The sequence below is a fragment of the Puma concolor genome, chromosome C2 (genome assembly GCF_028749965.1).
Source record: "Puma concolor isolate L17-30 chromosome C2, mPumCon1.1.hap2, whole genome shotgun sequence".
In the NCBI taxonomy this organism is placed as follows: domain Eukaryota; kingdom Metazoa; phylum Chordata; class Mammalia; order Carnivora; family Felidae; genus Puma; species Puma concolor.
The window spans coordinates 156,446,223-156,461,724 of NC_141675.1; the positions used below are offsets into that span (position 1 = coordinate 156,446,223).

At 52.9% G+C, this 15,502-nt stretch overlaps 1 protein-coding gene across 1 annotated transcript in view; it reads right to left on the reverse strand.

Moving 5' to 3' along the window:
- Positions 1 to 15,502, reverse strand: part of C2CD2 (C2 calcium dependent domain containing 2) — a 49,412-nt gene that overhangs the window by 17,841 nt on the left and 16,069 nt on the right. Inside the window, exons 3-7 of the mRNA XM_086676025.1 lie at positions 9,816 to 9,935; positions 5,799 to 5,903; positions 3,871 to 3,993; positions 2,076 to 2,199; positions 286 to 391 (exon numbers count right to left, since the gene is read on the reverse strand). Coding sequence (XP_086532151.1) covers positions 286 to 391; positions 2,076 to 2,199; positions 3,871 to 3,993; positions 5,799 to 5,903; positions 9,816 to 9,935 — 578 coding nt within the window. The remainder of the gene's footprint in view (positions 1 to 285; positions 392 to 2,075; positions 2,200 to 3,870; positions 3,994 to 5,798; positions 5,904 to 9,815; positions 9,936 to 15,502) is intronic.

Sequence of the window (15,502 nt, forward strand, 5' to 3'; positions counted from 1 at the left end):
ACTTGACTGGAATATTATTTATACCGGTTTCCTCATATTCTTTCTATCCTGTATCTTGTTATTTCTAATAGTTTTAACTGATTTTCGCAAGCAGTCTAGACATGTAACCGTATCCCCTCCAGGTAACGATTCCTACCTCGGATGTTGGCTACACATTTAAGCGAAATTTATTTTTTAGTTTTAGTTTTTGGCGTGAACGGTGCTGTAAACCGACTGCCGGGTTGGGCAGTCTTGGACAGGTGTGGCTGTACAAACCCAAGCCCAAGATAGCCAGGCTGTACGCACAAGGTGAATTCTTCTTCCCAGGTGAGGTCCGTAGCGTTTTTCGCGAGGGCGCTGAACTTCTGAACGGGATCATTCAGCCGAACTACACACTGTGGGTTCACGTAGCCTGTAATCGAACAAAGGGGCATTTTTATTTTTTAACCGCATTACACGTATACACGTTTTGCATATAACAGGCGGAATTAAATGCCTGAGCTCTTGGCTCACCCACTTCTGGGGGGACGGTTCTTTGTTTCCTTTGCCATTAGCAAACTCTCGAAGCACCTCATTGGAGGTTTAAGATTTTCTATCCCCAACTTGGTATCTATTGACCTTGGACAGACCCCAAGTGCCCCTGCTCCCTGCCCTGGGCGGGAGGGGAGGGGGGACACTCCCCAGGGGCGACATCACTACAGAAGATGTGGCCCCCACTTTTGGACAAGACTAACTGCTTGCAGAAGACAAGTCCTCTGGAACGACCCCCAAGTGGGGGGGGTACCCCACAGGGAAGCCATGTCCCTACTTACAAGGGGTGCGTTTTTACACCTGACTCGGCTCAGTCAGACTCCTGTCTGGGGATCACTGATCCCCGTAACGGGACATTTCACTGGTGAACAGTTGTCGTCCCACGGCATGAAGGTGTGGACACACGGCGTAGTCAGTCATCACCGGAACGCACGGACGCTTTACCACATACCCCACGGTGCCAGGTGTTCTATCACATTATCTTACGAATCTTCACAATCACCGTGGAGGGGAGACACGGACCCAGATGTGCACCTGCTGGCAGAGGCGAGGAACGGGGACCCCAGCCCTGGCCGACTGAGTCCAGAGAGAGATGCCCCTCGGCGGCTGAACACTGCAGCCCCAGACGGCAACATCCAAGTGCTTTTACCCGAACGATCACCTAGGATGAGCTTGGCACAGACTCTCATTTGTTAAATGCGGACAGTCTGTGCTTTGGGGACCGGAAGGAAGTCCCTGCAGATAAACAACCCTTAGTGTGCTCGGACAATAAAGAGGAATTCATTCCTGGTCTCAGCAAAATCGGATCACAGTGGAAAGATGTGTCCTGTCCCAGGCTGCTGTGCCTGTGGGGGCTCAGCAAACGTTCGGGAACAGCTAAAAAGAATAATCTGTTTGGGGCGTCTGGGCGGCTCAGTCAGTTAAGCATCTTGACTCCTGATCTCAGCTCAGGTCACGATCTCACGGTTTGTGAGCTCGAGCCCCACGTCGGGCTCTGTGCTGACAGTGTGGAGCCTGCTTGGGATTCTCTCTCTCGTCCCCGCTCTCTGCCCCTTCCCTGCTTGCACTCTCTCTCTCGAAATAAGTAAACTTAAAGAAAAAAAAAAAAGAGAGAATGGTCTGCAATACTTTTCACTCCGATAACAGCCCCGCCGTGCAGCGAAGCGTCCCCGATGGGCCAAAGCCCTTCTGACGCTCCCTAAACTGCCCCCGTGGCACCTCGGCTTCTAGAAAAGGAGAAGGTGCCTATTGCCTATCAGTCAGGGATGCTTAACATGGGTTTACGCGTTCAATAGTTCAAAGAAAAAAAAAAGGATGTGCCTTCCAGACTCAAGAGAAGGACAAGGTTACACACGACCGCATTCCTTTCTGCCCTCAGCCTTCACGTATGAAAGCCAGGACCGTTTTTTAACTGCCCCTCTTTGCCGTTATGCTTCTCAGGGGCTCTTTCTGCTCAAAGGCGGGGGTCACGCCGCAGACCCAACTGGAGGGTGCCACAGCGAAACCACAAATCACCCTGAGGGACGGTCCCTTCTGGAACCAGCGGGGCTCCCCGCGCCACCTGCCTGAAGCACCGGGATCGTGCAGCAGCGAGGCCCGGATGTTATTCACCGACAGCTTGAGTTCGTGGGCCCTTGGAGGTTTGGGAGGGCAGGATTCCTGAGGGCTGGGTGCAGTGTGCTGCAGGTTCTGTGAACAGAAGCACACAGGACAGTGACCTGCGGGGAAGAAGGGGCGGCCGCCCAACACCTCGACACCTGTCACTGGGGGCGGGGGGCGTCTTCAGGACCGTCTGCACGGGGCGCCTGACCCTGGGGTCTGCTCTGCGACGATTTTTCCCTTCTCGTGGGAAGGGAGGGTCCCAATCAACCAAAACCTCTTCCCTTGCAAGGGAGCCTTTTATGCCCAAATAAAGCAGGTGCGGGGGCGCCTGGGTGGCTCAGCCTGTTAAGCATCCGACTCACGGTTCCTGAGGTCGGGCCCCACGTCAGGCTCTGGGCTGATGGCACGGAGCCTGCTTGGGATTCCGTCTCTCCTTTCTGTCCCTCCCTCACTCGTGCTCTCTCCCTCTCTCAAAAATAAATACATAAACTTTTAAAAAAGTTTGTGAACCAGGACCCTGCTGATTGTGACCTGTAAGAAGCAGTCACAAAAGTCCTTAGGATCCCAGTCCATGAGCACTGGGGCCAGAGCAATCACAGGGCTGGGACGGAGGTAAAATATTTCAATTATATATGCATGACGGTTAATTTTACGTGTCAACTTGACGGGGCCACGGGACACGCAAGTATTTGCTCATTGTCCTGGGTGTTGCTATGAGGGTATTTTTGCACGAGGTTAACATTTCAATCAAAAGACCAAGTAAAGGGGCGCCTGGGTGGCGCAGTCGGTTAAGCGTCCGACTTCAGCCAGGTCACGATCTCGCGGTCCGTGAGTTCGAGCCCCGCGTCGGGCTCTGGGCTGATGGCTCAGAGCCTGGAGCCTGTTTCCGATTCTGTGTCTCCCTCTCTCTCTGCCCCTCCCCCGTTCATGCTCTGTCTCTCTCTGTCCCAAAAATAAATAAACGTTGAAAAAAAAAAAATTAAAAAAAAAAAAAAAAAAAAAAGACCAAGTAAAGAAGGTTGCTCTCCCTAATGTGGGTGGGCCTCATCCAATCAGTTGAAGGCCTGAACACAACAAAGGCCGACCTTCCCTGGAAAAGAGGAGATTCCTCCAGCCTGACTGCTTTAAGCCAGGATATCAGTTTTTTTCCTGCCTTTAGACTTGAATGGAAACATTAGTTCTTCATGTCTGCTGGCCTTCAGACGGGAAGTGCCCCCGGGGTTCTCCTGGGTCTCCGGCTCGCTGACTCACCCTGCAGATCCTGGGACTGTCGGCCTCTGTGATCACGTGAGCCCATTCCTTACAATAAGTTTTTGTGCATGTGAACAAATGTACATTTATATAAATACACAACTGGCTCATGCAGTTACGGAGGGTATCAGATAAAGCCTCCTTGCTTCAAGGGCATGTTCTCATTGCTGATTGGGTTTCCCAGGTCCCATAGTCCTGGAAGGATGAGATCCGAGACCACAGGCTCTGAGGGGACAGCCAACACAGAAAAGCAGAGGGTCAAGGCCAATTAGGGCTGGACCGTGCGGAGAGGCCCAGACACCTGTTGCTTCCATCCCACGGGGCTTTGGAACCCTGTGCCCTGAACTCGAAGCTCGTCCCTGACACGGTCAAGATCACCAGCAAGCAGCCGTTCACTCTGGCTCTCCCATGAAGGGTGGAGGGACAAGGGGAGTGCGTGCAGATTCTCCAGGAGGGGGACCCTGGTCCCAAAGGGTCGGGAAGCTCCGCCCTCCGTGGAGGACTTACCTGAACTTCCCTCACATCCACAGGCTTGGTCCTCAGAACCACCGACGGCGAGGCAGAACCAACCAGGTGCTTCAAGATATCCTTGAGGGTTTCAGACACTGCTTTCATCTCAGCCGCCCGCTCCTGCCGGAAGAAGACAAGCCACCCAATCATTTCATAACCGTCGCCGTGCAGCCGGACGGGCAGGTGACTGCTCTCCTCACCGCATCCCTGAGGCAAAGCCCGCTGGGTGCGGCCTGGGCTCCCGGGAGGTCAGATTAGGACAGGTGACGTCTGGGAGACGGGGTCCTCCGATCTCACAGATCATCAGGCCCCTTATTTCTAAAAACGGCAAAAGTAAAGACACGCGGGATACAGAAACATGCTGCTATTTCTGCGTAAACCCTTTCCGACAGATGTGTTTTTTCTGTCTCGCGTGACTTTTTTTTTTTTTTTTGAAGTTAAAAAGTATTCAAGTAAGTGAAAAGGCCCGAGGAGAAAGACAAGCTTGTAGAGGAACAAAACTGGATGATTTGTGTTACCAGGGGTCAGCTCCATAGAGCTGTAATAATTCCCACCCAACAGAAACGTGTTCCTGCGTTCCAGAATGCACACAGCACCACTGTTCATAAAGCCCCAAACTGGAAACTCCCTAAGTATCCGTCAGCCGCTAAATAGATACGTAAACTGTGGGGCAGTCACACGGAGGGAGTGCCACACCAGCCCTCTGGTGTCCCTTGTCACCTCTGGGGTAAATGCCCTCGCTGCGGGGCTCCAGCTACCCTCACCTGCTCAGGGGACAGGACGTTTGCAGGAAAGACCTCCCCCAGGACCACAGACCCATGGAAAACCTCTGACTTGCAGGGTTGGAGGGATCTCAGGGATCGGTCTGCAGACGGCCGGCCAGGTCCTGCTCTGGCCAACTTAGTCCCAACGTGCCCATTAGTGAACATCTACTCTCTGCTAGAGACTCTAATAAGTATCAAAACAGCAAATACCCGCGTCACTCTTAGGATAAGTCAGGCTCGATCCTAGGCGCTTCTAGGTACTAGCTCATTTAATCTTCGCGACCACCTTGACTATCATTGTTCCCACTCGAGCGACGAGGACACTAACGCACAGAGAAGTGAATTACCACGCGTAGGGTCACCCGGCGCGTGAGCGGCAGAGCCGAGAGCCAAACCCCGGCGTTAAGGCTCCGTGGTCTGTACTTAACATGTCGTCCCTTCCCTTCAACACGTCCTCGATACACCGATCTTCTTCAAGTGAGGTGAAATCCGCAAGACATAAAATTCACCATTTTAAAGCAGACATTCTGGTAGCTTTGGGACGCTCTGCTCTGAGCATTGGGACGCTCGGTGCTGTGCAACCACCCTCACTCTGTCACCCGTACCCTGATCTCTCGCTCCCCGCGGCCACTCCCCCCCCAACCAACTGCCCCTGCCGGCCACTGCTCTGCCTTCTGCGTCTACGGTTTGCCCGCTGCGACAGCTCCTAGAAATGGGATCGTAAACGCGTGTTTTCGTGTCGGCTTGCCTCGCTCTGCTTGACCTTTTCGAGGTTCCTCCATGTGGCAGCAGGTGTCAGAACCTCATTCCTTGTTTGCGGCTGAAAAAATACTCCATCGTACGGATGGACGGACCTCGTTCTGCTCACGTACTTGAGTCTTTTTTTAACCCCGCCCCCAATTTCTCGTCGCTTCACAGAGGGGGAAATGGGGTGCTCAGATGCCAGAGTTCATGCCCAGATGAGCAGCTGGGTCGGGCCGGCGTCAGATTCATCCAACGCCCTGCCGTGGCCGCCCCGTTCTCTGGGACGAGGGGAGAAGCCTGCCCAGGGAGGCGCTGGTCCGAGCCTCTGCTCCCCAGATCGGGCGCTCGCGACCTGCGAGCACGTTCACACACACCGACGGGGTGGGGGGGGGGGATCGTAAAAACTCACGGACTGACCTCCACCGGTGCTTTGGGCTGGACGGTAACGGCCGTTTCTGGAGTGCTGACGAAGGACCACTTGATCTGGATGTCGTCTCTCTTGTCCTTCATGTGGAGCTCCAGCTACGAAGAAACACGGTTGTTGGGGAGCTGCCCTTCCCACCAAAACCCCAAGCGCATCCGTGCGCGCATAGGTCTGTGTGTGTGTGCACGCGTGTGCGCGAGTTCATTTACGTTCTTAGACACCCGCCTGGCCTCCCCTTGCCTTCTCAAAACGGCAAGGAAAACTCTAGCCCCCCCCCCCGGACCTCCCTGCAGCCCGGCCCCATCCCCGCCAGCGCCTTCCTCGGCCTCAACCTGCCACTCAGGGCCCTCAGTGCTGGCGGCTGAAGGCCAGATGTCCCTCAACTCTGTAGTCTATCACATGAATAATTCCCTGGGCCCTGCATTTCTCCTGGGCAGTGTCACCAAGGCACGAAGGAGAGGGAGGAAAGAAGGAAGCCAGAGCTGAGCCCAACCCCACTCCCGTGCACTCCCCGCGGGCTGTGCACCTCCTCTCTTGCCTGGGCCAACACCCACCCTCTAACCGGACTCTGAGCCCTGGCAGCCATCCGTCGAACCCGCCCCATCTGTGGCGGCAGAATAATGCCCCCCCCCCCAGAGATGTCCTCGCGAAGATTCTCGTGACCTGTGACTACGTGGCCTGATATGGCAAAAGGGGGCTTCGCAGGAGAGACTAGGGTAAGGGCTACCCCAGCGAGCCCCGGGGAATCAGGTGAGCCCTTAGAGACGGGAGAGGAAGGCAGGAGAGCAGGCCGGCGAGGGGCCTTCACGACGGAGGGAGGAAGCCAAGAGCTTGGGAATGAGGGGGCCCGTCCAAGCTGCCAACAGCCTCCAGCTGACCTCCGGCAAGGACACAGGCTCTCGGCCCTCCGGCCCTAAGGACCCGAATCACGCCGACAGCCCAGTGAGCAAGGAAACGGGTCCCCCCAGAGCTTCCAGACCGACGGGCCTCCGGAACGGGGACGTGGGACGTCAGTGGCATGTTAAGCTAAGCCTGCGGGGACTTGCTTCGGGGCCGCGAGGCCAATGCAGGCCCCCTGATGCACTTGTAACGGCCACAACAGAGCGCCCGGAGTGTCTCCCGCCTTGGTCGTCAATAACCCAGCCGCCTCCAGCAGCCCCCTGTGCTCTGAGGGGGAATCCACAGAGTGGATTCAAAGTGCGTTAAGAGATCATAGATACAACTGTGCTCCTTGTGTCTGAGCTGCACGAAATGGCACGTGAACCATCTCGGAAAACGCCATTTCCTCGCCGGAGGTGGATGGGTCTGGCAGGACTCCGTCTGTTCCGGAACAAGCGGTGAACGTCGGGTAAGCGCATCCCAGACGTTGGAGGTATTTTCCAGTTACACTGTCCAAAATCTCGGGGGCGAGCGAGAGGGCATTAGCCTCTGACGAGTGCATGTTGTGACGCTCACCCCCCCTCACCTCTCAGAAAGGAAGTGTTGGCGGCTGGGGCTGGGGGCGAGCGGGGGCTGGATCTCAGAAAAAGGCCATTTAGGTAGCCAGAAAATCTGGTTTGCCCTGGGTATGCAAAACCACGTCTGTGTAGGAAAAGCATGTGCAGCAGTGTCCTCCCTTGTGGCTGGGGGCGCTGGATGACTTGGGCTCGTTCCCCACTTAGGCAGCCAAGGACAGAGGACAGAGGAAAGGACACCCAGGGTTGCATCAGCAAGGACCCCTAGAACAGACCCAGAAATTGACAGTGCTCACATGCTGGCCGAATGGGGCACCCGTGGAACCCCACTTCGCGGGAGAGACACACAGTTACTGACGCTTTGGGCACCCGGAGCTTGACCAATAAGCCTCTTATAATTACTATACGTGTCTCTACGTAACTTCTATACGTATCGTCGTTAACATTATGCAAAATATATACCAGCACACCTCACAGACACTGCAGGCTCGGTCCAGACCACGACAGAGCAGGTGTCACGAGAAAGCAAGTCAAATGAATTTGCCTGGCTTCCCCCCCGGTGCATAAAAGTTACGCCGACACGACACTCTCAGAGCATGTGATAGCGTCACGTCTAACAGGTGACGGCGTATGTGCGTTGACTTAATCAAAACATACTGTCTTGCTAAAAATTGGTAACCATCATATGAGCTCTCAGTGAGCTGTAATCACTGATCACAGATCTCCGTGAGAAACAGATTAAGGACAAAGTAGGACGTGTTACAGAATCACCCAACTGTGACGGAGAAACACGCAGAGGCCACCGCAAACCTTCGGTTGGTAAACGTAGTATCTACAAAGCGCAATAAAACGAGGGAGGCCTGTGCGAGTCTGTAATTATCATAATAATAAGCCTATAATCAGAAAAACTACAGGAACACTCATCTTTTAACTTGTAAAACATACTAAGAGTTCTTTTAAAGATCTTTCTTTCTTTTTTAAGTTTATTTATTTTTGAAAGACAGAGAGCGCACATGGGAGGGGCAGAGAGACAGAAGGGGAAAGAAGATCCCAAGCAGGCTCCGTGCGGTCAGCGCAGAGCCCTACATGGGGTCCTAGCTCACAAAGCACAAGATCGTGACCAGAGCCGAAATCAAGGGTCAGGACACTTAACCAACTGAGCCATTTTAAAGTTGATTTTTCCTTGGGGCGCCTGGGTGGCGCAGTCGGTTGGCGTCCGACTTCAGCCAGGTCACGATCTCGCGGTCCGTGAGTTCGAGCCCCGCGTCGGGCTCTGGGCTGATGGCTCAGAGCCTGGAGCCTGTTTCCGATTCTGTGTCTCCCTCTCTCTCTGCCCCTCCCCCGTTCATGCTCTGTCTCTCTCTGTCCCAAAAATAAAAAATAAACGTTGAAAAAAAAAAAAAAATTTAAAGTTGATTTTTCCATGGGGTGCCTGGGTGGCTCAGTCGGTGGAGCGTCCGACTTCGGCTCACGTCACGATCTCGCGGTTTGTGGGTTCGAGCCCAGCATCGGGCTCTGTCCTGACAGCTCAGAGCCTGGTGCCTGCTTCAGATTCTGTGTCCCCGTCTCTCTCTCTGCCCCTCCCCTGCTCTCTGTCTCTCGCAAACATAAACATTAATAAACAAATAAATAAAGCCGACTCTTTCCGAAAGAGTCCGGCACTGGGTCCTGAAGCAGCACAGCTGTCCCCCACCTCAGATGCCACTTGCCTTGTCCTACCTGCCAACGACATCCCGGATTTGTGGACATGCCTTGAGAAATATCACATCTCCCAATTTCGGTGAATGGGCAACCTCTGAATTCATCGTGTGTGTGTGTGTGTGTGTGTGTGTGTGTGTGTGTACGTGTGCACATGTCTGTGTGTAGATGTGTGCGTGCACATGTACATGTGTATGTGTGTATCTTTGCACACATGTATTGTGCACGTGTGTGCATACATGTGCGCATGTCTGTGTGTACATGTGTGTGCACATACGTACGTGTGAGCATGCCGTACATGTATGTGCACGTATGGATGTGTGTGCACATGTCTGTGTAGATGTGTGTGCACGTATGTGCGTGTGTGTGCATTTGCACACATCTTTGTGCATGCATGTGTGCACATATGTGCGTGCATGTGTGTATGTGCATACGTGTGGGCATGACTGTGTGCGTGCACATGTGTGTGCACATCGTACATGTGTGTGCACATATATACGTGTGTGCTACGTGTGCACATATCTGTGTGTAGATGTGTGTGCGTGCATGTGCACGTGTCTTTGTGCATACACGTATGCATGTCATACGTGTGCGTGCGCACATGTTTGTGCATGTGTGTGCATGTATGTGCGTGCATGTGCACACGTGTGCGCGTGTCATACGTGTGTGCGTGTGTGCGCATATACACAACACGCACGCTTTATTTCCTGCAGGTACAGTATAGTACAGAAGGTCTGGAAACTATGAAATGAATGATTAATAAAATCAGGGAATCACAGCCCCATGGTCACGCCACGCTTACCCCACAGGTTTACGAGCACTGTCTCCCCACGACTCACTCGATCTACCCACGCTTACCTGTAAATGAACCGGGGACAGCCTGACACCGTACAGCTGGCGCCCTGTGTCTCCTGGGGATGCGGGCCCCGCACTGACCAGGAACTGCATGGCCTCGCCCACCACGTGACAGGACACCACCTGGTGGAGGGACAAGGTATGACAGGAGAATTCGTTCCGTGTGCCTCTTTTAGTTCATCGACTACAATACTCAGGACGTTAAAAGTTAGCAAGGACGAGAATTTAGAGTTCCAGACTTGGATAAATACCCAGATTCACATATTTTCTATTACTTAGTTTGAAAACTGGGAACAGTGTTGCAAGTCTTTTCTTCCTGATGCGTTTCTCCAGAGCTAACACTCTGTTTCGCCCAGCAGTTGTTATATTCTTTCCCCACAAGAAGTTTTCCCTTGACACTGTTCCATTTCTCCCCACCAGCCGATTTAAAATTCCCCAGACATTTCCATGTGCCTATGGAGTAAAAGCCATTAGCCGTCTCCGCTCACTAAAAATGAGCCTCAGGGGCGCCTGGGTGGTGCAGTCGGTTAAGCGTCCGACTTCAGCCAGGTCACGATCTCGCGGTCTGTGAGTTCGAGCCCCGCGTCGGGCTCTGGGCTGATGGCTCGGAGCCTGGAGCCTGTTTCCGATTCTGTGTCTCCCTCTCTCTCTGCCCCTCCCCCGTTCATGCTTTGTCTCTCTCTGTCCCAAAAATAAATAAAAATAAATAAATAAAAAAAAAAAAACGTTGAAAAAAAAATTTAAAAAATAAATAAATAAATAAATAAATAAATAAATAAAAATGAGCCTCAAAACAACACAAGTGATAGATGTTACAAGCACAACATTTAAAAATATACCCAGGACACAAGAAGCTGTTTCCATCTGAATAATTTTCAACCTATTATGGTTTTCAAAGACGCGGGGATAATTCAAAGGACATATAAAATATTAAATGCTTAGGAAATTATATGGCCTCAACAAAAATAGAATCATAGAGTGAGTTCGCTGAAGGACCTACACAACAAAGACAAGTAATCACACCAGGAATAAGCCAGACCGTATCCCCGATAAAAATCACAAAGCATTTCAGAGAGAGCTGTTACCGAACAGAGAAATATCAAGTTTCTGCCACAGATTCCCGCCACGGGAGAGGATCTTCTAGAATGGAGGGTCACCCCCATCCTGGAAGACTGCCGAGCAAGCCCCTGGGGATGACTGGGACCCATCAGGAGGCCGGGCGTAAGGCAGGAGGTTACCCCCCACATTCCCAAGGGAACACCGCAGGCTGTCACTTGGGAAGGAGAAGAAAATTCTTTAATTCTCTGGTGGATTTATCAGAATCTAAAATAAAATACCAAGCGGAAAGATTATCAAAACAGTTACTCTCTCAGGCCGCTGTTTCACAAAGTTCAGGCTGGGACATCTGCCCCCTTCCTCTTTCCCAACCCCAGCTAGCTCCTCCCTCCCCAACCCATTGCCCGCCTGCCCTTGGCCAGGGCCTCTCCACCCCGGCTCATCTGCTCCTCCCACAAAGACCCGACCTGGACGCTAACCCCACCCCCCCACCCCCCAGGACAGGGTCCATTTCCAGCATCCACCGTGGAAGGCCTCGATGGCACAGAATGACAAAACCTCGCCTTTTCTCAATACTGCAGGCAACCCATGGCACCCACTCCGGTGGGTCGCTCTCGGAAGCCCGGTCTACACGGAGGAGTCTACGTATCCCCAGCCTGTTTTTGCCTCTCCCGAGTTCACAAAAGGTTGGAACAAAAAAATGTTTGTGCAAGAAATGTCGTCTATTCATTTCAAAAATAAATGCTCTGTAAACAATCCTTTCTGGAGGAACGTAGCTTCGTGCCAGAGGAGTTACGTGCACAGATGACATGACACGGAGAACATTCACTGTCCTTTGTCACAACAGCCCGGGCCTCTATGCGGCTTCGAGCAAAACACTGCAGGGTGAGAGCTTGACTCCTGTTATGTATTTGGAACCGTCTCCACTAAGCTCACTGGAATTTTACCAATAAAACCCCATGGCTTCGGGCGCCTGAGTGGCTCAGTTGGTGGAGGATGTGATTCTTGATCCCAGGGTTGTGAGTTCAAGCCCCACACTGGATGTAGAGATTACCTAAAATAAAAAAAAAATTTAGGGCTACCTGGATGACTCAGTTGGTGGAGCGTCCGACTTCGGCTCAGGTCATGATCTCGTGGTCTGTGGGTTTGAGCCCCGCATCGAGCTCTGTGCTGACAACTCAGAGCCAGGAGCCTGCTTCGGATTCTGTGTCTCCCCCTCTCTCTGCCCCTCCCCTGCTCGCATTCTGTCTCTCTCTCTCTCTCTCTCTCTCTCTCTCAAAAATTAAAAAAAAAAAGAATAAATCAACAAGCAGATTTAAATTTAAAAAGACTTTAAAACTTCTCAAATACAAGGCTCCAACGGTCCCAATTACTATTCAAGTCACATCAAGAAAGTAAGTGCGATATTATAAACATGGGGTATCTGTAGGTCCCAAATGTCTTTGACCCAGACCAAGCGCAGTCTTGCCAGGCCTATGGGTTCCGACCCCCTAAATAAAACCTGTCACACAGACAGGTGTCCCTGCCGCATTCGAGTGGAAAAGCTAACGAAAGCAACAGTCTGAACCTGCCTCAACACTTCAGCATGGCCCAACAGAACCCGACTGGAGCTGGGGCTGCTGGGAGCCCAGCTGAAGGGACAATGAGCAGGGCCAAACCCTCGTCCGGGCCAGCCTCCGCCCCTGCCACCCTGGGAATAATAATGCCCCATTTGTCAAATGGACAAGAACAAAATGGAAAGGCTTTCACAATAAGTAATCTTCTTTGAGTGCATTAAGGTGTTATCCACAATGGAGATTAAATTCTCTCAACCCCGGCAAACGGTGGCGAGCCTTCACCACCGCACAGGGGACCCCTTCCGGAGCAGCAGAAGGCAGGGTCACCTGACCCGAGGTTCCAGAGACCCTTCCACCCGGTCAGCTTCCCAAGGGGCCAGAACGTCCAAGGTTGACATCCGCCTAAATAAGGACGAACAGGTAGAGACCCTGATCTTAACCCGCAGTCTCCCCACCCCCAAGCACACCCACGTTTACGAGGATCCCTTCGGAAGTTTTACAGTCCTCGGTGCTTGGGCTGCTTGCTGAGGTAATCTGATATTGATGGTGGACTTACAAAGTTGAGTAGAAACTGGGGGCGCCTGGGTGGCTCAGTCAGCTAAGCGTCCGACTTTGGCTCAGGTCACGATCTCACCGTGAGTGGGTTCGAGCCCTGCGTCGGGCTCTGTGCTGATGGCTCGGAGCCTGGAGCCCACTTTGGATCCTGTGTCTCCCTCTCTCTCTGCCCCTCCCCCACTCACACGAGCGCGCACGTGCGCGCTCTCTCTCTCTCTCTGTCAAAAATAAATAAACATTAAAAAAATTTTTTTAAATAAACATTAAAAAAATATTTTAAGTTAGGGAGAAACAGTATCTAGTATCTGCGATGGGACCAAGCACTTCTCCGAGAACAGACATGAGCCTCCAGCCCCAGACCAGGACTCCACGAAGCCCTGATCTGGGAGCACGGGGAGGGGCTCCCTTGGACGCAGCCAGCCGCCAGCCCACCTGCTTTATGCCTGAGACATTTTTTCAAGGGCAGCAGACAACTCCTCGATTACATAAACCGTTTCAAAATCGCACCAACGGAAAGCTGCAGCGTGTCCCCCAGATAAACCCCCCTCTTCTGCAGAAGAGAGCGTTTATGGGGGGTGGACTTCACGTAGTGAGGGTCCCAAAGGTAAAGGCCTGGTCCACTCCCATAGATCGAGGGAGAAGCCTGGGAGGGATGCATCATGGGAACGTGAGGGCGAGCTCACATCACTGTAATCTGTTTGGACAGAACAGACTGGGGGGGGGGGCGGGGGGGGCTTCATTCACTTTCCCGTGCTCTCTCTCTCCAGCTTCAAGACCACAAGCTCCAACAGTCGCATGCCTCTGCAAATAGGTTCTCATCTTGAAACCGTATTCCTTTGTTTAGACTCGGGGCCAAAGGATCCCAGGCCTAGGCACCCCTGAGTTTTGCTAACGCTTGCCAGAGAAAGGCCTGAAATAGCGTCACATCTCAGGGCACTCTTTCCACGTTCCTTTCCAATTAAGCTTCCTGTATAGCTGCCTCAGCTCCTTCTTCTCTTAGAACACTCCAGAGAACTGGAAATAACGTAATCACTTCTGTCCCCACAAGAACCGGGAACACAGCCGTGAAAACGCAACACAAGGGCTGATGTCACTGGATCTTTCTCGCTGTGATCACGCTTTACAACAGCCTGAGGAAAGAGCTGCAAAATGAAATGCAGGTAAAGCCCCTTCACCAATCACTCGGAGCTCCCAACGCTGCTCTCCAGACTCCCCTCTGTAAATATTCTTTACGACGGCACCAGGCTGACGCGAACAATTATTTCGACCCTGGGGTAGAGACTCAATTTAAAAAGTAAAGTCCATGAGGGGCGCCTGGATGGCTCAGCTGGTTCAACGTCCGACTCGTGCTTTTGGCTCAGGTCGTGATCTCGCGGTTCATGAGATGGAGCCCCGGGTCGGGCCCTGTGCTGACGACGCGGAGCCTGCTTGGGACTCTGTCTCCCCCCTTCGCTGCCCTTCCCCCCACCTCAAAATACAGAAATCCACTTTAAAAAACAAAACAAAACCAAGCAAAACCCATCAGAGGTCAATATCATCAGAATATCTACCAAGTTAATCCTGTTCACCCGCGGGAAAGACAAAAGACGCTGGAAACAAGATGGCAACCCAAGCCGTGGTTTGCTGGGCCCATGTCCTACTTGATCGTACTGATGGGCGTGCCCCGGGCCACACGGGCTCCGACACCCTACCCCTCCTCTCGTTGGGACGCTTTCCGATGAACAACAAGGCTTTGCAGGAAGGATACACCCCCAGGAAGTACTGTTACTACGTAACGCGGTTACCGTGGGCATTCCTTAGCTTAAAACTCTGTCCGGGAACGTGCCATTCTCTTTCATCACCCCTGTGTATTACGTGACACGTACAGGACACTCCCTTTAGAACGAAGGCAGGAGGCGGGCACCTGGGGAGCTCAGGAGGCTAAGCGTCCGACTCTCGGTTTCGGCTCAGGTCATGATCTCACCGGTTCGTGAGATCGGGCCCCGCATCAGGCCCTGCGCCGACAGTGTGGAGCCTGCTTGGGATTCTCTCTCCCTCTCTCTCTCTCTCCGCCTCTCCCCCACTCGTGCACGGGCTCTCTCTCTCTCTCTCAGAATAAATAAATCTTCTAAACAGACAAACAAATAAAATGAAGGCCAGAAGGAATCGGGTCTTTTCTCAGCAGGCTGCCATGCTCCCTGTCTAGAGCAGCCCTGCTGTCACACCTACCCCGAATGCTGCTTCCCAGAACTCCAACACACCAACAAAGCTGCAGCTGGTCTGTGGGTCCTTTACCCGGAACCCCTGGGCTGGGTCAGCCCGGAACTTGGTACGCGTGAACCCACACAGGTGCAGCTCCCAGGAGGCACGGCTCCCCGTTTCCAGGGTGGCGTCCACACTGGGTCTCAGAGGGTGGGGCCTCCGCTGAGGAATCTCCATGCCTGCCTTTGGAAAGACGTCGGTTCAAAACAATTTCACAACCTGCCAGCGTTGTTGCGTGCATACGAGGCTAATGGGGAACCTGGAACTTCAAGTCACACGAAG